Below are 23133 nucleotides of genomic sequence, written 5' to 3' on the forward strand. Positions count from 1 at the left end.
TACACTATTGTCATAGATAAGTTCTCTCTGAAATATCCTGTAGCCTTACAATTACATTCTTAACCCTGGCACAGGAAAGCAAGGTACCATCATGCAATCATTCATGTAGCTATGCCAAAGCCTTTCTTTTCCCCTATCTACTGAATCAATATTTACTGTAGCTTTCATGTCCTTTCTACTCCTGCTCTGTAATGGTGACTTGGCCGCAGCATAATGAATATTGTGTGCTCCTTGAAGAACCAGCACTATTTCTCATATTCAGAGTTTATTATGGATTGGAGAACCAGGAATTAGGTAATTACTGCACCATCTATTAGGAATGATGCCAGATAGAGCACAAAATGATTTCCCTGGTTTGGTCAATAGATTGGATAAGGCAGAATTAATCATAATATCCTATCTGATCCAGATGGCCTTGGTAGGAAAATAAATGGGAAGTTAGCAGTAGAGAAGGTATTGATGAGCTAAAAAGTAGAGCAGAAATGAATGGCTTCATGTAATCCCAGTTAAACCAGGGAAGGATGGAAATAAGCCAGCAAATGAACAAGATCCAAGATTGCTTTTTGACAATAGGGTCAGTTCCATGATATGGTACTCCTGCGCGAAAATTTAAATTACGGAAGTCTCTGACAAGAATTCAGATATGAAAATTCCTTACTTGCAAATGAAGTTTGCAGGTGGCCCAATCAGCGGCAGGAGCAGGCCACAGCGACACGGTGCCTCGCAGGTGATTAGGCTCATTCCAGCAGCCCATTCTGCGGCAGGAGAAGGCCACACGAATGGGTTTCTCGCAGGTCAGCGAGGTTTGTTTAAAAGTACACGGGAACAAGCGGGATGGCCATTGTTGGGAGTAGGTCAGTGGTGAGAGTAGGAATGTCAGGCTTTGGCTCAAAGGAGGCTTCGGCTCGGAAGAGGTGTTGGCTGTGGGTAAGTTTCTGTTAAAGTTCCCTTTTTACTTCTCTTACTGTACCCAGTGTAGTAAGTGGCCATTATGTGTTCTTCATGCCGGACTTTGGAATCCTTGGAAACCCAGAATCTCCCAGGGAAATACATTTATGTGAAGTGCATCCAGCTGCAGCTCCTTGAAGACCGTGTTAGGGATCTAGAGCAGCAACTGGATGACCTTCAGCTTGTATGGCATAGTGAGGAGATAATCGATCAGATTTACAGGGAAATAGTCACCCTTAAGTTGCAGGAGGCAAGTAGCGGGTGACTGTCAGGAGAAATTAAAATGTGAATAGACAGTTAGCCCAGAGCACTCCTGTGACCATTCCCCTCAATAATAAGTATACAGCTTTGGATACTGTCGTGAGGAATGGCCTCCCAAGGGAATGCCACAGAGACCAGCTTACTGGCACTGAGCATGGTTCCATGGTGCAGAAGGGAAAGATGGAGAAGAGAGGAATGGGGAATGGTAGTGATAGAAGACTTAATAGTCAAGGGAACAGACAGGAGATTCTGTGGATATAAAAGGGACACCCGATTGGTATGTTGCATCCCAGGTGCCAGGGTCAGGGACATATGGGATTGCCTCCACAACATTTTGGAGGGGAAGGGTAAGCAGCCAGATGTCTTGGAACATGTTGGTACCAATGACATAGGAAGGAAAAGCAAAGAGGTCCTGAAAAGAGAATTTAGAGAGCTAGGTGGAAAGCTGAGAAGCAGGACCTCCAGGGTAGTTATTTCTGGATTGCTGTCTGTGCCACACACCAGTGAGGGTAGAAACAGGGTGATTTGGCAGATAAATGCACAGCTGAGAAGCTGGTGCAGGGGGCAGAGCTTCAGGTTCTTGGATCATTGGGATTTCTTTGGGGGAGGTATGACATGTACAAAAGTGATGGGTTACACCTGAACCCGAGGGGGACCAATATTCTCACAAGCAGGTTTGTTAGAGTTGTTGGGGAGGGTTTAAAACAATTAGGCAGTGGGGTGGGAACCGGAGTGAAGGGACTCAGGATAGGACGGATGGTAGACAAACAAAGATAGTGTGCAGTCAAGACTGTCAGGAAGTGGATAGTAAAAGCTTTTTCAAGTATGTAAAAAATAAAAGAGAGATGAGAATGGATATACGACCCCTAGAAAATGAGACCGGGGAAATAATATGTGGGGACAAAAAGGCAGATGAACTGAGTATTTTGCATCAGTCTTCACTCTGGAAGACATTAGCAGTGTGCCAGGTATTGAAGAGTGTGAGGGAAGAGAAGTGAGTGCAGTTACAAGGGAGAAGGTGCTCAAAAACCTGAAAGACCTAAAGGTGCATAAGTCACCCAGACCAGATGAATTGCACCCTTGGGTTCTGAAACAGGTAGCAGTAGATATTGTGGAGGCATTAGTAATGATCTTTCAAAAATTATTGGACTCAGGCATGGTGCTAGAGGACTGGAACATTGCAAATGTCACTGCACTCTTTAAGAAAGGAGGAAGGCTGCAGAAAGGAAATTATAGAGCAGTTAGCCGGACCTCAGTGGTTGGGAAGATGTTGTAGTTAATTGTTAAGCATGAGGTTATGGAGTACTTGGTGACACAGGACAAGCTAGGACAAAGTCAGCATGGTTTCCTTAAGGGAAAATCTTGCCTGCCAAATCTGTGGGAATTCTTTGAGGAGATTACAAGTCAGATAGATAAAGGGGATGCAGTGGATGTTGTATATTTGGGCTTTCAGAAGGCCTTTGAAATGGTATTACAGGAAAGTTACTGGCATGGTTAGTGTATTGGCTGATTGATAGAAGGCAGCAAGTGGGAATAAAGGGATCCTTTTCTGGTTGGCTGCCAGTGACTAGTCGTGTTCCGCAGTGGTTGGTATTGGGACCACTTCTTTTTATGCTGTATATGAATGATTTAGGTGATAAAATTGATGGCATTGTTGCCAAGTTTGCAGATGATAGGAAGATTGGTGGAGAGGCAGATAGTGTTGAGGAAACAGGTAGTATGCAGAAAGACTTAGACGGATTAGGAGAATGGGCAAGAATGTGGCAAATGAAATATAATGTTGGAAAATGCATACTCATGCACTTTGGTAGTAGAAACACATGTGCATACTATTTTCCTAAACAGGAAAAAAATCCAGAAATCTGAGATGCAAAGGGATTTGGGAGTCCTTGTGCAGAACACCCTAAAGGTTAACTTGCAGATTGAGCTGATGGTGAGAAAGGCATATGCAATGTTAGCATTCATTTCAAGAGGTCTGGAATATAAGAGGGGGGATGTGATGCTGAGGCTTTATAAGGCACTGATGAGGTTCACCTTGAGTATTGTGAACAGTTTTTGGCTCCTCATCTGAGAAAACATGAGCTGGCATTGGAGAGGGTTCAATGGAGGTTCACAAAGATGATTCCATGAACGAAGGTGTTATCATTGATGACTGTATTCATTGAAATTTAGATGGATGAGGGGGGGGATCTCATTGAAACTTTTTGAATGTTGAATGGCCCAGACAGGGTAGATGTGGAAAGGATGTTTCCCATGGTGGGGGAGTCTAGTACAAGGGGGCACACCTCAGGATAGAGGGGCCTCCATTTACAACAGAGATGTGGGGTAATTTCTTTAGCCAGAAGGTGGTGAATTTGTGGAATTTGTTATCACAGGCAGCTGTGGAGGCCAGGTCATTGAGCATTTTTAAGGTAGAGCTTTATAGATTCTTGATTGGACACAGCATCAAAGGTGTGGATAGTCAGAGGCTAACACGAGAGGGGACAGTTTTGAGGTGCTTGGAAGTAAGTACAGAGGAGATGTCAAGGGTAAGTTTTTCACGCAGAGAGTGGTGAGTGCATGGAATGGACTGCCAGCAATGGTGTTGGAGGCAAATATGATAGGGTTTCTTAAGAGACTCCTGGATAGGTACATGGGGCTTCAAAAATAGAGGGCTATGGGTAACCCTAGGTAATATCCTAAAGAAAGTACATGTTCGGCCCAGCATTGTAGGCCAAAGGGACTGTATTGTGCTGTAGGTTTTCTATGTTTCTATGTTCCATGTTATGGGGAGGAGGCCAGGGAGTGGGGCTGAGCAAGGGGAGAAAAAGGATCAGTCATGATTGAATGGTGTTGCAGACTCGATGGGCCAAATAGTCTAATTCTGCACTTAGGTTGTATGGTCTTATGGTGTAAATCTCTTTTAGATACTCTTCTTATACTGAGAAAGCAGAAAGAGCCCTTAAAAATTTTAATATTAGTTGTTATTAACTGTGTTTAAGATTAGCAAATTAGAGCTGTATTGCCCAGACTGGGTGAGGAAATCTGAAACCTTTGACTCACAAGAAGTTGGGTTATAATAATGTTCCACTGATACTATCTCATTTATTCTCACTTTGCAAGGTCAACCTTTTTTTACTGCTGCTTTTCACTTTTCACTGTAGTTATCTGTGACCTGTGAGACTCTTGATGATCTTGTCTTGTAGATTTATGTCAATTCATAGCTCAGTTGAAGCTTTGTCAAATAATTAGAACTCAACAGAGCAAATAAATGATTCATTTTTAATTTATCTGTTCTTACTGGTTTAAAGCCATAACTGCAGAGGTAAATGATGGGTCCTCAGATTAGATCCTTTTTAGTACTTGATGTAGATATCAAAGAGTATTTTCAGATTTTTGCTGTGAATCGATTGTGGTGAATATTCAATCAAATGCAGAACCCTCTTTCCAAATACAGAATGAGTCATTTTTGCTAGTTGACCACTGACCTCATCTAACTGTAGCTTCCACTGTTTTATAGGTAAGGTTACAAGCAAGAGAACATTGGAAGATACAGTATTGTATAGCTAGAGTGTGTATGTGTGTAAGAAAGCTTGTAATTCATAAAATCCTTCCAAATGAGTAAACAGTTTGACCATTTTCTAAGCATTGTACTGAATTTTGTTCCTAGTTCACCTATTGGTAAATATTTTCATCTCTATTACCTAGGTTTACAGAGACACGCCATTTGCATCTGTATATGCCAGCTGGAATGGGCTTCTTGGCTGCGATTACATCAATCATTTATTATCATAACATTGAAACATCAAACTTTCCCAAACTATTGCTAGGTAGGTATTTTTATATAATTTTTTAATTGGGAAAGACTCTGTATGATTAGAGACTTACCAAGTGCCAAAATAATACTTGATGCTGGTTTCACCTGAATATTCAGTGAAAAGGCTACATATGATATTTCTTACACAATACCACAATAATGTACTTAATTGAATACCCGATCTTTATTAGTATCTATTGGAATTCTCTAAGTCATTACTGATTCTTACTGCTGCAAGCAAGTATGTTAGGTGCCAGAACTGACCAGGAGAGGAGTAAAGGAGTGTATCACCAACAAAATCTTCCTGCCTTTTGGGAGAACAAGACCATCTATCAGACAGGATTATGAAAATAATGTTGACACAAGACACCCAAGGGGATACTTGAAGTAACTAGATATTCATAATATTTGTTGAATGGTGAGCACATTCAACTGACACTTGCAACAAGCTGCAAATTAAATGAAATTGATACTTGATTTAATGTATATTACTCTCTGTCTACTTTCTGTGGCTAGGCACAGCTCAAATGTCATTTATAAATTTGCCAACGACACAAGTATTGTTGGCAGAATTTCAGATGGAGAAGAGGAAGCATACAGGAGCGTGCTAGATCTGCTGGTGTCACAGCAACAACCTTGCACTCAGTTGTCAGTAAAGCCAAGGAATTGGTTGTAGACTTCAGGAAGGGGAAGTCAAGGAAACACACACCAGTCCTCATCAAGATCTCAGAAGTGGAAAGGGTGAGCAATTTCAAGTTCCTAGGTGTCAACATCTCTGAGGATCTATTCTGTGGCTGACATATTGATGCAGTTTACAAAGAAAGCACAACTATATTTCGTTAGGGACACAAGAAAATCTGCAGATGCTAGATATCCAAATCAATACACACAAAATGCTGGAGGAACTCAGCAGGCCAGACAGTGTCTATGGAAAAGAGTAAACAGTCAATGTTTTGGGCTTAGACTCTTCATCGAGGTCATTCATTCCATAGATGTCACCTACCCTGCTGAGTTCCTCCATTATTTTGTGTGTGCATTTCATTAGGAGGTTACGGAGACTTGGTATGTCACCAACAACACTCACAAATTTCTACAGATGTACTGTGGAGAGCATTCTAACTGGTTACATCACTGTCTGGTATGGAGGGGCCTCTGCACAGGATTGAAAAAAGCTACAGAAAGCCCCATACTCTGAAAGATCCATCATGGGCATTAGCCTCCCTAGCATCAAAGACACCTTCAAAAGACAATGCATCAGAAAGTTGGCACCCATCATTAAGGACCTCCATCATCCAGGAAATGCCCTTTTCTCATTGGTACCATCAAGGAGGAGGTACAGGGGCCTGAAGAGACACACTCAACAGTTCAGGAACTGGTTTTGTTTCTCTGCCATCTGATTTCTGAATGGACAGTGAACCCATGAACACTACCTCTTTTTGCACTACTTGTTTATTTTTATACATGCCTTACTTATTGTAATTTATATTTTTTATCATTATGTATTGCAATGTACTACTGCAGCAAAACAACAAATTTCACGAGTATGCCAGTGACGTTAAACCTGATTCTGATTCTGATTAAGACCGTAAGACAGGAGAAGAATTAAGCCATACAGCCTATCGAGTTTTTTCTTCTGCTCAATCATGAAAGGTTACTACTAATGTCTCCAAAATCTCTTCAGCTACCTCTTTCAGAATCCTGGGGTGTAGTCCATCAGGTCCAAATGAATTATCTACCTTCAGACTTTTCAGCTCCCAAGTACCTTTTCCCTAGTAATAGCAACTGCACTCAGTTTTACCCATGACACTGTTACATTTCTGGCATGCTACTGGCGTCTTCCAAAATGAACACTGAAACAAAAAATACTTATCCATTTCATCCTCCTAGTGGATTTGACAAGTTGCCCTAAAAAGCGTTCTCGTCAGCATTCTACAAATTCCTTATCTTGGGATCCAGCGCCAACCTAATTTTCCCAATCTGCTTGCATATTGAAATTCCCCATGACTATCATAACATTTCCCTTTTCTATCTCCTATTGTAATTTGTACCTCACATCCTGGCCACTGCTCAGAGGCTTGTACATAACTCCCATCAGTGCCCTTTACCCATCCAGCTTTGTAACTCAACCCACAAGGATTTGGCATTTTTTGATTCTATGTCATTTTTTGCTAAGAATTTTGTTTCACTTTTCACAAACAAATCCATCCCACCCATCTGCACACCTGCCTGTCCTTTCAATATTATGTGTATCCCTGGATGTTAAGCCCCAGCTATGATGCCTGTTGTAGGGGCACAACAATTCTGCAGTGCCCAATTTCTAACTGCACTACAAGATCATCAACCTTTATTTTGTGTGGTGAATTGATTCAAATATAATACCTTCAGTGATGTATTCACCTCTCTTTTTAATTTTTACCTCCATTTTACCGAAAATTAAATTCTTATCCCTTTCTAAACTGCCCTGCACTTTTAACTCTCCTCCCTTTTTACTTTATCCATTCGTTTTCAAGATGCTGAACTCATTTTCCAACTATTTAGTTTAAAGCTCTGTACCAATATTTACAAGAACGATTGCTTAAACAACACTATTCTTAAGCAGTTATTTGGATTTAGCTACTGTCTGACTCAGTTCATTATGTAAAATACTGGAGAGGAATGAAGGTGTCTGAGTAAATAATCTAAGCAATAGTTTCTGTGTACAATTACCTAGCCAAATTATGCCAGGTTACCAAATCAACAGGGTTACATTCAGAGTGAATCCTGGACTTTTTTAAACCTGTCGCTAGTCCAATAATATTGGAGACAGTACTTGTCACCCAGGTCAGCTTCCCAGAAAAGATCCCAAGATACTGTATGTGGTTCTATATTTCCTTTTGGCAGTTTTTTTTTTTGGTCTGCTCTCATAATATTGCTTAATGTCGTAGATTTTGGATGTTATCCTTCAAATTTCTTCTGGGCTAAAAATTGCAGTTCTGGCATTAGTAATCAATTTCATTCTTTTTAGCTTCACTATATTCTATTCAAGTATGTCTGCCACTTTTCTGCTTTCTGCTGGGCTACACCGCTGTGATAACAACTTCTTTGCCTTGTATTCTGTTGATTGGATAATCATTCTGCTGAATGAACATCAGTGGTCAATCAACAATCCCTATCATTATAGTGTATACTGTATCTTAGAACATACATGATCACCATGTTATTTAATAAGCTTAGTGAAACTTCCCCTTAAGTTTATAATCTATCCATCTTGCACATTGATTCAATGTTGCACACAGCTTAAATTTAATGTGAACCTGTAAAATTTGAAGCACTGAATCAGGCAAATATATTTGGTTTTTGTTTTGAGTCTTTTTTAATATACAGTATTTATTCAGAATGGATGGATGAGTTTTCTGCAGCTCTAATTGAGAAGGAGAAAATATTTTAAAATAGCGATTTTTAAAAAAATGTTCCCAGTATTCAGAGAAGTCCATAGGGATATTAAAGCAAGAAAAGGATGGGGAAAATATTGCTGTTTATTTTAAGGTGTATTAGAAATTAAGGTGACAATATTGTGGCACTTCCATGCTCATTGATGATTTTATGTCAGGACCCAAGTTCCTCAAAATATAGACAAAATAAAGATATCACTAGATGAGGTTGTTTCCACCATTTGGTCACATTTTAAAGACTGAAACAAAAGGGGCAGAATGTTAGTTCTCCCTGATCAGTAAAATGTAAGTGGTAGAGCAACTAAAATTAAAATAAAGAATATTTCCTGCACCATTCTCACCAATCCCCATATTTAACAAATGCAATGAATTATTCCATGATGTGCATCAGACCGGAATTATTCTTTAATTTTCCCATGGAATCTCATGACATCACTGGAGCTAGAGTTTGCAAAACATACCTAGTCATGCTAGTTTCAGACTGAGCTAAGTTCAGAGCAATATGGCCTCTATTGCTCTGAACACCTTATGTATCCAAGTAACATATCTCCTATGGCAGTGGTCCCCAACTGCTATCGGTGGCTGGGGACCACTGTCCTATAGCTAGGCAGCATACTGCTCCTGATAAACTAGTTGATTTTATGCCTGGCAGTCTTCCTCCTAACCCCACTGTACAATCTCTGAGTTAACTAACTTCATTGCTCATTCTGTGAATTGACATTTTCCTCTTGATCTTCGATTCCTTTTCAGGTATACTGTCCACTGTTTTAGGGAATCTTAGTAAAATGCAAGTACTATCTTGCCAAACTAAGAGCAAATATTCTGATGAGTTAAGAGGCTAAAACTACATAATGTGAAACTGGACCAGCTGTCATGCAAGTTGTAGTGCTTCAGACTTGTGTTCTGGAGCTATTGCAGAACAGTTGAAATTCTGGCATCTACCCAGCAAAGTGGAAAATTCCCCAGCTGTGGCCTCTTCAGGGAAAAGCAAGATTAATTAATCAACTAATTATTGGTCAAGCAAACAGCTTGCAATCATCAGCAAAGAGATGGAAGTTGTCATTCATTGTACTCTGGAACAGCATTTAATAAACAATGACCCAGTCACTGTACTCCTACCCCTTTCACTGCACCTTCCTGTACTGGCCTCCTCCGTGTTCCATTCCATTCCAATCCTGATGAAGGGTCTTGGCCCAGAATATCTATTTACTTATTTTTTGATTGAGGTACAGTGAGGAATAGGCCCTTCTAGCCCTTCAAACCGTGCCACCCTGTAATCCCTGGATTTAACTCTAGCCTAATCATGCAACAATTTACAATGACAAATTAACCTACCAAATGGTATGTCTTTTGACTATAGGAAGAAACTGGAGCACCTGGAGGAAACCCACGCAGTCACGGGGAGAATGTAAAAACTCTTTACAGACAGCGGCGGGAATTGAACCTGGGTTGCTGGTACTGTAAAGCGTTGTGCTAGCCACTATGCTATTGACTATTGATTCCTCTCCATGGGTGCCGCCTGACCTGCTGAGTTCTTCCAACATTTTGTGTGTGTTACTCTGGATCTCCACATCTGCAGAATCTCCCGTGTTTATCCTGTACACCCTTTCCAGCTTATTGGCATCTTTCATAAAGCATAACATCCTAACTTTTTATACCCAGTGCCTTGACAGATGAAGGAAAGTGTATCAGGCATTGTGCCCTGATGAACACCACTAGTCATGGGCCCCCAGTCCAAGAAACTATCTTCCATCTTGACCCTCTGTTTTTGCCATTGTGCCAATTGTGTATGCAATTGTGCTAGCACTCATTGACTCCCATGTGATCTAACTTACCACAGCAGTCTATCATGCAGAACCTTATTAAAGGCCTTATTGAAGTCCATATAGACTATATCTACTATCCTGCCCTCATTGACCTTCTTGGTTACTTCTTGCAAATAAAAGCACATAAAGCTATATGGACTATCCATAATGAATCCTTGTCTATCCAATTGAATATAATAATAATTTTGCCTGGATGAATATGGATCCAACAACACTCAAAAAAACTCAGTATTATACAGGATAAAACAACTGTCTGATTGACAACTTTTCCAACATTTTAAACATTCATTCACTCAAAAACCTTGCATCATGGTAGTGGTGTATGTACCATCCTACCAGAGTTTCTCTGCTCCCATCTCCAAATTGAATGTGCATTGCTGAAGAGAATACTTCCACCTGGAACCTCCCCTCCATGTCACATGCTGTACTGATTTGCAAATATATTGGCATTCCTTCAAAATCATTGGCAATGGAGCCTGAAACTTCTTACCCATCAATGCTGAGGATGTGCTAATACAAGAGAGGCAGCAACAATCCAGAACAATTCTCCACCATCTTCTTGGGGAACTTAGAGATGGAAAATGCACATTGGTCTTGAACAACAACATCCATAGAATAAAATAAATGAATAAAGCACAAAATCCACAGTCAAAAATCATACTGAAAATTTGTACTTCTCAAGGAGAAATATGATTAGCTGAAATCTTAGTATTCTCATCAAAAGTTCTGTTGCTATTGCAATAAATACTTGTTTTATTCATATGTTAATCAGCAGTATAATTGGAAGCGTGGACACTGTAAAAATAAGCAAGTCATTATCACATGTAGCAGAATTACTTCTTCAAGATTCTAACGTGTAATATTTTTCAAATCGTGTTGAGCTTGCTAATTCTGGTGTAATTGACCTTAAAGAGAAGTCACCCAATTTCAATTTGCAGATGTAGAGAACTACCAACTGGTACTTAATTTAAAATTAATAATTAATTAACTTAATAAGTGCTTTGCGTCAGTCTTCACTGTGAAAGACTAGCAGTATGTCAGAAATTGAAGAGTGTCATGGGGTAGAAGTGAGTGTAGTTGCTGTTACTAAGGAGATGGTACTTGGGAAGCTGAAAGGTCTGAAGGTAAATAATTCACCTGAACCAGATGGACTACACCCCAGGTCCTGAAAGAGGTAGATGAAGTAACTGTGGATGCATTAAGAATCACTTTCAAGAAGCACAAAATTTTGGAATTGTTCCAGAGAACTGGAAAATTGCAAATGTCACTCCACTCTTGAAGAAGTGATGAAGTCATTTAAAAAAAGTAATTATAGGCCATCAGTGTTTGGGAAGATGTTGGAGTCCATTATTAAGGATATGGTTTCAGTGGACTTGGGGGCATTTAATAAAATAGGTCAAAGTCAGCATGGTTTTCTTAGGGGAAAACCTTGCCTAACAAATTTGTTGGAATTCTTTGAGGAAATAGCAGGCAAGATAGAGAAAGGAGAATCAGCAGATGTTGTTTACTTGGATTTTCAGAAAGCCTTTGACAAGGTGCTGCTCATGAGGCTACTTAACAATATAAGAGCCTATAGTATTACAGGTAAGAATCTAGCATGGGTAGAAGATTAGCTGGCTGGAAGGAGGCACTGCATGTGAATAAAGGGGGCCTATGTCAATGATTTGGATGACAGCACTGATGGCTTTGTGGCCAAGTTTGCCAATGATACAAAGGTAAGTGGGGAGGGGGCAGGCAGTGTTGCGGAAACAGGGAGACTGCAAAAGGATTTGGGCCAATTGTGAGAATGATCAAAGTAGCAGATGGAATATAGTGTAAGGAAGTAGATGGTCATACACTTGGTAGAAGGAATAAAGGCATAAACTATTTCTAAATAATAAGGAAATTCAAAAATCATACATGCAAAGGAACTTGGCAGTCCTTGTGTGGTTCCCCTAAAGGTTAATTTACAGGTTGAATTTAATTGAATTGACTTTATTACTTACATCCTTCATATACATGAGGTGTAAAAATCTTTACGTTATGTCTTTGTCTAAATGTGCAATGTGCAATTTATAGTAATTTATAATAAATAGTATGTGTAACAGGATAGTCAGTATAACATAGAAATACAGTTGTGTCAACATGAGTTAAGCAGTCTGATGGCCTGGTGGATGAAGCTGTTCTGGAGCCTGTTGGTCCTGGCTTTTATGCTGCCGCACCATTTTCCAGATGGTAGCAGCTGGAACAATTCGTGGTTGGGGTGACTCAGGTCCCAAATGATCCTTCGGGCCCTTTTTACACACCTGTCTTTGTAAATGTTCTGAATAGTGGGAAGTTCACATCTACTGAGCTGTCCGCACCACTCTCTGCGGAGTCCTGCGATTGACGGAACTACAGTTCCCATATAATGCTGCCAGCCAGAATGTTCTCAATTGTGCCCCTATAGAAAGTTTTTAGTATTTGGGGGCCCACACCAAATTTCTTCAACTGTCTGAGGTGAAAGGGGCACTGTTGTGCCTTTTTCACCACACAGCTGGTATGTACAGACCACGTGAGGTCCTCGGTGATTTTCATGCCAAGGAATTAAAGCTGTTTACCTTCTCAACCCGAGATCCATTGATGTTAATAGGGGCAAGCCTGTCTCCATTCCTCCTATAGTCCACAACCAGCTCCTTTGTTTTCACAACATTGAGGGAGAGGTTATTTTCTTGACACCACTGTGTCAGAGAGACACCACTGTGCCTTCTTCTCTGCAGGCTGTCTCATTATTATTTGAGGTTAGGCCAATCAGTGTAGTGTCGTCAACAACTTTAATTAGCAGATTGGAGCTGTGGGTGGTGACACAATCATGGGTATTGAGAGAGTAAAGGGCGGTACACAGCCCTGAGGGCACCTGTGTTGAGGGTCAGAGAAATATAGGTGAGGGAGCCCACTCTTACCACCTGCCAGTGATTTGACAGGAAGTCCAGGATCCAACTACACAAGGCAAGGTGAAGGCTGAAGTCTGTAAGCTTCTTGTCGAGCCTGGAAGGAATTATGGTGTTGAATGCTGAACTATAGTCCAAGAATAGCATTCTTACCTAAGCATCCCTTCTGTCCAGATGTGTAAGGATGGTGTGTTGATTTGGTGGTAAGGAAGGCAAATGCATTGAGAGCATTCATTTCAAGAGGACTAGAATATAAAAGCAAGGATGTAATGCTGTGGCTTTATAAGGTATTGGTCAGACTGTACTTAGTGTATCGTGAGCAGTATTGGGCCCCTTATCTGAGAAAGGATGTTCTGACATTGGAGAGGGTTGGAGGAAGTTAATGACAGTGATTCCAGGAATGAAAGCATTAACTTATGAGAGCATTTGATGGGCTCTGGGCCTGTACTCGCTGGAGTTTAGAAGAAAATTAAGGGGTGATCTCAGAAGGTTATGGGGAAAAGGCAGGAGAATGGGGTTGAGTGGAACAGTAAATCAGTCCTCATGCAATGGTGAAGCAGACTCAATGGGCCAAATAGCCTAATTCTGCTGTTATGTCCTAAGGTCCAATGGTCATTTAAAAACAATGCGCCCAGGAAATGCTTGTCAGGCTATTCCAGAGAACCCAGCCTCTCAATGTGCTAGTCATCTCAATGCAACATACTTGTTTCCATTGAGTTGGAACTGGCTGTGCAGGCATAAATACTACTGATGAATGCAACCAACAGCTGATATTTCTTTTTTGCACTGATGAATAGGATGAAGGGGGTTAAAAGATAGATAGGCTAAAGCTCTAAGCAAAGTTTATAGATACAGAAAAAAAGTATTAAAATAGGAACTTCTTCCGATCATTATCATCATCATCGTGGAGGCTGGATGGAAAGTTGTATTTATAAAGCTGTGTGCCCTGGTAAACAAAGGAATAGAGAGTGGATCGAGCAAATGGCTTCCTCTATTTATATATTTCTATTTCAGACCAACTTAAAGGGAGTGATAGAATAAAATATCAGACTTTTAGTGTATGTCTTTTGGTTAGAATCTAGTTTCCATGTGCAAGAACCTCAGAGTTAAGCTATGCAGTGCCAGTTGTTCTAAAATGTAGAATTACGATTTCAATAGTGATTCCAGTTTTCATTGTGACATTATAGTTGATAACAGGAAAATGTGTGTTTGTTTTGCAGCTTTACTGGTCTACTGGACATTAGCTTTCATTACAAAAACTGTAAAATTTGCCAAGTTTTGTGAGCATGGGATTGGGCTGAGCCAACTCCGATTCTGTATTGCAGCACTGTTGGCCGTGTTATATGGCATGTTGTTGGCTGTGGAAATCAATGTCATCAGAGTACGGGTAAGTCAAATGATAATTCTTTTCACTTTTCAAGCCTTTCCTAAAGTACAGTCCATCATCCCCCTCAAAACTAATTGATAAGTTCCTAGACCTCAATATCTCTGTGTGCAAATGGATACTCGATTTCCTAACTTGCAGATCCCAGTCACTTTGGATTAGCAACAACATCCCTTCCACGATCTCCATCAGCACAGGTGCACCACAAGGCTGTGTGCTTAGCTCCTGCTTTACACTTAATGACTGTATAGCTATGCACAGCTCCAGTGTCATATTCAAGTTTTCTAACAATACCACTGTCATAGGCCAAATCAAAGGTGGTGACAAGTCAGCATATAGGAGGAGGACTGAAAATCAGTCTGAGTGGTGCCATAACAACAATCTCTTACTCAATGTCAGTAAGACCAAGGAGCTGATTATTAACTTCAGGAGAAGGAACTAAAAGATCATAAGAGAGGGCAGTAACTTTAAATTCCTCGGTGTTTTTATTTCAGAGGACTTGTCCTTGTCCCTGCATGCAAGAGCAATTACAAAAAAAAGCATGGTAGTGCCTCTACTTCCCTAGGAGTTTGAGGAGATTTGGCATGACATATAAAACTTTGCCAAACTAATATAGATGTGTAGTGGGGAGTATATTGACAGGCTGTATCACAGCTTGGTATGGAAACATCATTGCCTTACTGTCAAAGGATAGCATTATCCATCATCAGGAACCCCCACCACCCAGGACATGTTCTCTTCTCACTGCTGCCATCAGGAAGAAAGTACAGGAGCCTCAGGACTCACACTATTAAGCTCAGAAACAGTTACTGCCCTCAACTATTATATTCTTAAACCAAAGCAGATAATTTCACTGAACTTCACTTGCCCCATCATGAAAAAATTCTCACAATCAATGGACTCACTTTCAAGGACTCTTTATCTCATGTTCTTATTATTTAAAGCTAATGTATTTATTTATTTATTTGTTTGTTTGTTTATTTATTTATTATTATTATTTCTTTCTTTTTGTATTTGCACAGTTTGTTGTCTTTTGCACACTGGTTGAACTTTCAAGTTGGTGCGGTCTTTCATTGGTTCTGTTATGGTTATTATTCTATAGATTTCTTAGATAGATAGATAGATAGATAGATAGATAGATAGATACTTTATTCATCCCCATGGGGAAGTACGCCTGCAAGGAAATTAAACTCAGTATTGTATATGTTGATGTATATGTACTGTACTTTTATAATAAATTTACTTTGAACTTTGATCTTTGAAAAGGCTTTCACCAATCGTATAGTACTAGATTCAAAACATCACAGGCCCTCACCCACATGTGGGAAAATTCACTAGGGGTTACTATTATTCTCGGGAATGTGGAATAGAGAATTATGCCATGCAGCACCTGAGCCCATTCTGCTGTTTAATGAGATATGTATCTGAATTCCATTCGCCTGTAATGGATGTTTACATATTTTATCTAGCAGGAATGAAGTTAAGAAATAATTTTGCATGCAAAACAATGTGGAACTAAATAGATGAGTGGTTTCTCATTCATTTAATACCTCTCTATTGGAAACTGGTAGAGTTTTTCTGGTAGACTTTTTTTGATGGACTATTTTTGTGTTACGAACCCCGTAACTGGGTCACTTACCAGCAAAGATAGAGAGGTCCGTTGAAGCCTGATGATATGATTTTTAACAGTATTTATTAGTAAAAATACACAAAAATAATATCAATGCGAACATACAGATAATATACGTCGTCAATACTAAATCTAAAAGTGCAGGTATAATAATAATCAATAAGAAATAGCTCTATCGTTGTCTAGGGGATAAACGTATTGTCCAATGGAAATATAAAAGTCACTCAGTTCATTCAGGCTGCAGCCTTGGTTGGAGTCGAGAGAGAGATTTTTAGAAACTTGCCAATTCCTTTTATGATTTCGATCCGTCAGAGTCTCATTGGTGTGGCCGGTCACTTATGGCCTCTCCTTTAGCTAAGCCGTTCTTCCGTGGTAAGGCCACCAATCCCAGGCAAAGGGAAAGGACGCACACGAGCCCTCCACCAGCTGTCACTATTAAACACTGTCACTGGATTTCCAGCGCTTCTCCTGGTGCATCTAAAGGGGTTGTTCCCCAGACCCTCTTTCATCCTTACTCACGGGGTCTCAGATGTCAATCAGGTTGGGATGATGCAATCCCTCAACCAGCCCACTCGGATCATCCCCTGAGGGCTTCAATGAATAGTACAGTACTCAATACACAATTCCGTCTCCAAGAGACAATGGCCGTTATCCGTGGCTTTGTCTTGCTGAGGCCAGGACACATTCCAAAACCTTGAGGATTCTCTCTCATTTCCTGGGTCCCAGGCCCGAATTAATAGCGATCTTGCGATTCTCAAAAAGGAGGGGGCTACTTTGTACCCTTTGGCCCCTCAGAATTGTGGCACATTCGTAACACCCCCTTCCTTCAAAGCCTTTTTACCATCGGTAAAAATGAATTAATACAGAGTCTTACAGGAGTTCAGAATCTAACACAATACAAAAAAGAGGTTTTTTTTCACTACAGAGTAATACAGTTATACATTCCATTCAGCATCTAAACAGTTAACGATTACATTGTCACTTCCTTTAATATCTTAACCTCTTGTACCTTAATAATTCCTTGTAGCATCAGACTCCAATTTAATAACCACCTATTTTTATTTCTTTTTCTTCAGCAAACAAAAACTAAAGAGTTGTGATCTTAGCTTACGTGTATACTACAAAAGTTCATGCAAATACTAATCTTTATGTTACTTTCAAACTTAACAGTCAATCTTCTATGGGGGTTGTCTTTATTATTCACCTGCTTTGTCGAAATCCCTTAAAACCGGATCCTGTTATGTAAAATGGCATCCCGTCAACCCTCGCCCCTTTTCCAGTTAACTCCCACGTGGTGAGCTTGTGCACCAGTGTGGAATAGGCTTTCGCCCGCTCCTTTCATAGAAGTTATTTTATCAACAATGTGTTCCAAACTTAGACCATTTTCCGAATTTCCACACAATTCTTTAATTTTATGCAAATTGCTAGTTTTCTCTTTAGGACCCTTCAGGCTATTAGTTTTCAGCTTAAACTCTTTGTTCAAACAGCACTTCAAATTCTGCTTTTTCACAGCACACTCTTGAATAACAATAGCGTGTGGGGCACCTTTACATTCCAACTCAACCTATAATTGATTCGCAGGCACCGCGTTACCAAGCCATTGTCTCTGTAGCCTGCTTGCTGCTTCCGACATCAATCCAGACTTTAAATTTTCTTCATTCAATTTAGGAACTACACTTTTCCCTTTTCCTTCAATAATAATATTCACCTCACCACCTTTTATCTCCTCACTAACTTTTAACACACCTTCAAACACAAACAACTGGGAATTCTCACTTCCCACTATTACCAAGGTTAACCCTTTCTTCACGGAACCAAGTCCATCTGACCCACAAGGACTGCATTCCTTTTCAACTGAATCAAATACCTCAGACTTTTTCTGAGCTCCATTACTAGGTTCAGTACCACGTGCATCCACATCTTGTACACACTCAAACGGGACATCTGCCTCTTCCAGGCTTTCAATACCCGTAACCTTTTCAAATTCTAAATTCCCCTGATCCTCCCAGTTACTCTCTGGGCAACTCCCTTCCGGAGTAAACTCAACCCCGTGGGCTGAAACAACCTCATCTGCCAACCCAGCAGACTTCTTCAAGGTAATGGCATCCTTTTCATCTAGGACTGCCCTTATTTCATTATCGGGAACACCTTTAGAATTTTCAACTTCTTCAAACAGTTCTGCCAAACCAGACAGATCATCCATGTCCAACCCTGGACCTTTTAACAGCCTTATCTGTTTCTCATCTTTACTCCATGCCTCTATAAATTTCCTCCTGGCTAAGGGAAGGACTACCTCCTCTCCCTTACTCTCTTTCACTTTCCTATTCTCCGTTTTACCACCTTCTAAACCCTCTTGGTACAGGGTCGGTAAAAACGTCTCGGCCAAATCGATACTGGCCTGATTCAAACTGGTCTCATTCTCAGCTGCCTTTCTCGACATGCTGCGAGTGATCGCGCATGCGGGATAGATCTTGGAATCTAGGGGCGGGACCTCAACACTTACAGGCTGGCTCGTCAGCTCCATGGCCGACCAAACCTTACCACCAGCTAAATCATTACCAAGAAGGACGTCCACATCAGTTCTCGGGAATTCTGATCGCACCCCTATTTCAACTGGTCCAGATACCAGCTCACAATTTATAATGATCCTATGCAAGGGCACCGCTTCTGTCCCTTTTCCTATGCCTCTCAAAGCTACCATTCCCGTCTTGCGACCAAAATCCAGTACCTTACTGCTAATCAATGACAGTTCAGCTCCCGTGTCTCTCCAGATCCGCACTGGAACTGGTGTGTCTCCCTCTCTCACAGACACGGTTCCTTTTGAAATACATTTCTCAGACCCTTTTCGTACTCTGTCTACCTGGGGCTCTCTTGTCGATTTACTGATCACCACAGCACATCCTATAGGGACTGCTGCTTTCCATTTTCCTGTCTCCTTCCTCGGAGCAAGGCACTTAGATGCAATATGATCCACCTTTCCACAATTAAAACAGGTCAAGCCAGGACCTCTCCTGCCGTCTTGCCTCTCCTCCTCAATCTTACCACTAGCTCCCGGCGGGACCTCTGCCTCAGCCGGCGGGCTTTCTCTACCGTTCCCACGGTCTCTCTGGTAACTTTTATTCGAGGAAAACTTTGTCTTGTGGGTTAGGGCATATTCATCTGCGAACCTAGCAAATTCGGAGATGGACTTATTCAGCTTCTCATTCAAATACATCCGGATATTATCCGAAACACAACCTTTAAATTCCTCAGTCAGAATTAACTCCCTGAGATGCCAAAAATCTTCTTCCACTATTTCTGCTGCACACCAACGATCCAAGAGCACACCCTTCTCATAAGCAAACTTGGTATACGTCTGATTCCACCCTTTCTTTAAATTTCTGAACTTTTGTCTATAGGCTTCAGGTACCAATTCGTAGGTCTGAAGAATGGCCTCCTTTACTTTCTCATAATTCTCTGACTCTTCCTCCTCCATGGACAATGCTGCATATGCCCGTTGTGCCTTCCCTTTTAACACACTTTGTAACAACGCCACCCATTGCTCTTTGGGCCACTTCTGACTCACTGCCACCTTTTCAAACTGCAAGAAATAACTATCAACATCTGTCTCCTCGAACGGAGGTACTAACCTAAACTCCCGACTAGCATTAAACCGCTCCTCTCGGTCTGACCCTTGAGCTCTTCGCTCTTGCCTTAACTTCTCCATATCCAAGTCATGTTGCCTCTGTTTCTCTTTTTCAGCTGCTTCCAGCTGTTTTAACAGAATTTCATGCTCCCTTTGTTTCTCAGCTCTTTCCTGCTCTTTTTCCTTTTTGACTCTTTCTTTCTCCTTTTCAGCTGCTTCCAGCTGCTTTAACTTAATTTCATGTTCCAACCTTAATTTCTCCTACTCTAACTGTGCCGTCCCACTAGCTGATATCTTTTCAGGGATATTTTCCAATACCTCAGCTGAAAACACATTCTTCACAATATAATACTGAGTTATGGCCCTCCGCACCTCCCGCTTTTTCATTGACAACCTCACCTCTGTGAGGTTTAGTCCTTTCACAATATTTATCAATTCCGACTTTGTGGCCGCCTCTAGCGTCTCCAGAGTCGGGTTTTCTATAAATTCATCCACGTCTATCTTTGTTGGTTTTCTGTCTGGCTTCCCGCGCAACCAGATCCAAGTTTGGACTTACAAGCCCGATTCACTGGCCCTCCAATTTGGTATCAAATCCCGGATAAGCCCCCACTTTGTTACAAACCCCATAACTGGGTCACTTACCAGCAAAGATAGAGAGGTCCGTTGAAGCCTGATGATATGATTTTTAACAGTATTTATTAGTAAAAATACACAAAAATAATATCAATGCGAACATACAGATAATATACGTCGTCAATACTAAATCTAAAAGTGCAGGTATAATAATAATCAATAAGAAATAGCTCTATCATTGTCTAGGGGATAAATGTATTGTCCAATAGAAATATAAAAGCCACTCAGTTCATTCAGGCTGCAGCCTTGGTTGGAGTCGAGAGAGAGATTTTTAGAAACTTGCCAATTCCTTTTATGATTTCGATCCGTCAGAGTCTCATTGGTGTGGCCGGTCACTTGTGGCCTCTCCTTTAGCTAAGCCGTTCTTCCGTGGTAAGGCCGCCAATCCCAGGGAAAGGGAAAGGACGCACACGAGCCCTCCACCAGCTGTCACTATTAAACGCTGTCACTGGATTTCCAGTGCTTCTCCTGGTGCATCTAAAGGGGTTGTTCCCCAGACCCTCTTTTATCCTTACTCACGGGGTCTCAGATGTCAATCAGGTTGGGATGATGCAATCCCTCAACCAGCCCACTCGGGTCATCCCCTGAGGGCTTCAATGAATAGTACAGTACTCAATACACAATTCTGTCTCCAAGAGACAATGGCCGTTATCCGTGGCTTTGTCTTGCTGAGGCCAGGACACATTCCAAAACCTTGAGGATTCTCTCTCATTTCCTGGGTCCCAGATCCGAATTAATAGTGATCTTGCGATTCTCAAAAAGGAGGGGGCTACTTTGTACCCTTCGGCCCCTCAGAGTTGTGGCACATTCGTAACATTTGATAAATAATGGAAAGAAAATATGTAGGTATCCTTTACAGGTGAATGAAATTCAGATACATATCTCATTAAATAGCAGAATAGGCTCAAGTGCTCCATGACATAATCCTCTATTCCATGTTCCCAAGAATAACAGTAACCCCCAGTGAATTTGCTCACAGGAGGGTAAGGACCTGTGATGCTTGTCTCTATTACTTATCAAAAAATAGTCCATCAAAAAAAAAGTCTATTAAAAAAAACTTTACCAGTTTCAGATAGAGAAGTATTAATTGAATGAGAATCCATTGATCTATTCAGAAAATAGTTTCATAGTTCCACCTTGTTTTGCATGCAAAATTATTTCTTAACTTCATTCTTGCAGAACCTGTTTCTGATCTTAAGATTACATCTTTTTGTCCTAAGTGTTCTCTCTAGGACAGCTGGAACCATCTTCTTTTCAAATTTGCCTTAGGCTGTGGCACTGAAGCAATTCTATCACTGTGAAAGCAATCAGAAACTTTAGGAGGAAATTTAACATTGATCCATCTGATATCTCTTCATAATTCCCTTGATGTAACTTTAAAATGAACATTTGAATTCCTTCAAGAATCTACCTTTGAATTTTCCTGACTTGTTTCACTCAATGTTGTACTAACTTGATGGTGCACATTTCACTAGTATATCAGGAGAGTTATAGGAACCCAAGTCAAAGAGAATTATTTATATAATTATCTTGCTTGTTAAGTAGTCAGAATGTAGATCGGCATAACTCTTACTTAGCCAAATAATTCATTGCTTTAAAAATAAAGTGTAGCAAAGTCTAGCCTCTTCAAATTGACACCAAACATCAACAGCTTGCTTCATCTGATGAAACATGAATTGTAACATGATAATTCTTCTGACAAGCAATATGAATATAATTTCCAGTGCAAGTGAGAAAAGTCATGCCTATTGTTTATCAATTTTAAAAGTTTGCATGGTTGCTAAGTGCACTTGAAACACAGGAACACCATGATCAAATTTAATGGCAAAGCAGACTCAAAATATCTTGTAATCTATTGTTGCTTATGGTATAAAAATATGAAAAAGTAATTGTTCAGTATTGTGTATTTATCTGTGTCTGTGTGTGTGAGAGGAAGAAAGGGGAACAAAGAGCGTCAGGTGGGGAGGTGGTAGCTGGCGATGGTGCTGTGGTAAGATGCAAAGTTGTGAAGTGGATGTGAACAGAAACTGATAAAGGTAGATCCACTGGATCAGGTAGGATCTTAGTCAGGTTCCACAAGCAAAAAATTCACAGAATTCTTGGTACTGTGCAGCATCTGCTGGTGGAATGTCATGGTAGATCCACCAATTAAAATCTGTTGATAGATCTAGGATTTAGGCATTTGGTGCAGGGCTAAGGAATGGGAACAGTCGATGGGATCAATATAGCATCATTTTAACAAGGAACCACAGATAATAGATTGAACGACAGCTTCTGAACTGTAAACGTTTACTGTTCATGATCATTTCCATTTTCTTTCTCCATAGCTGCGTCTATAACAGATCACTGTGTATCCTGGCATTTCAGTTCAGAAGCCAACTGTTGCTAATGCCAACAGTTCCACCCTCAATGTCTTCAAGCGTGTTAGAATTGAAAAGCAGAAAATTCTGTATTGAAAATAGAACAGTGGGCAGTTCTGATCATCAAATCCTAAAAAAAGTGCAGATTTACTGAAAAAGTTACAAAAACATTTACATTAATGTTACCAGAAATGAAAGATTCAACAGACTGGGCCAGATCTTTCTGGTTAAGGCAGGCTTTAATGGAGCAGATTTAGAGAAGATGATCCTGTCTAAAGTTGCAAGAATGGAGTGACGTTGGAGGTTGAGTAGATTGCATTGATGTAATTC

General features: G+C 40.6%; 1 protein-coding gene across 3 annotated transcripts in view; it reads left to right on the plus strand.

The window, feature by feature from the left end:
• Window positions 1–23133, plus strand: part of abcc8 (ATP-binding cassette, sub-family C (CFTR/MRP), member 8) — a 184986-nt gene that overhangs the window by 24175 nt on the left and 137678 nt on the right. For 2 of the 3 annotated variants that reach the window (XM_073049473.1, XM_073049475.1), the window contains exons 4-5: window positions 4897–5018; window positions 14392–14558. In XM_073049473.1, coding sequence (XP_072905574.1) covers window positions 4897–5018; window positions 14392–14558 — 289 coding nt within the window. The remainder of the gene's footprint in view (window positions 1–4896; window positions 5019–14391; window positions 14559–23133) is intronic. The other variant, XM_073049476.1, reaches the window with a different exon arrangement.

This window comes from Hemitrygon akajei, chromosome 6, assembly GCF_048418815.1.
Source record: "Hemitrygon akajei chromosome 6, sHemAka1.3, whole genome shotgun sequence".
Lineage (NCBI taxonomy): Eukaryota > Metazoa > Chordata > Chondrichthyes > Myliobatiformes > Dasyatidae > Hemitrygon > Hemitrygon akajei.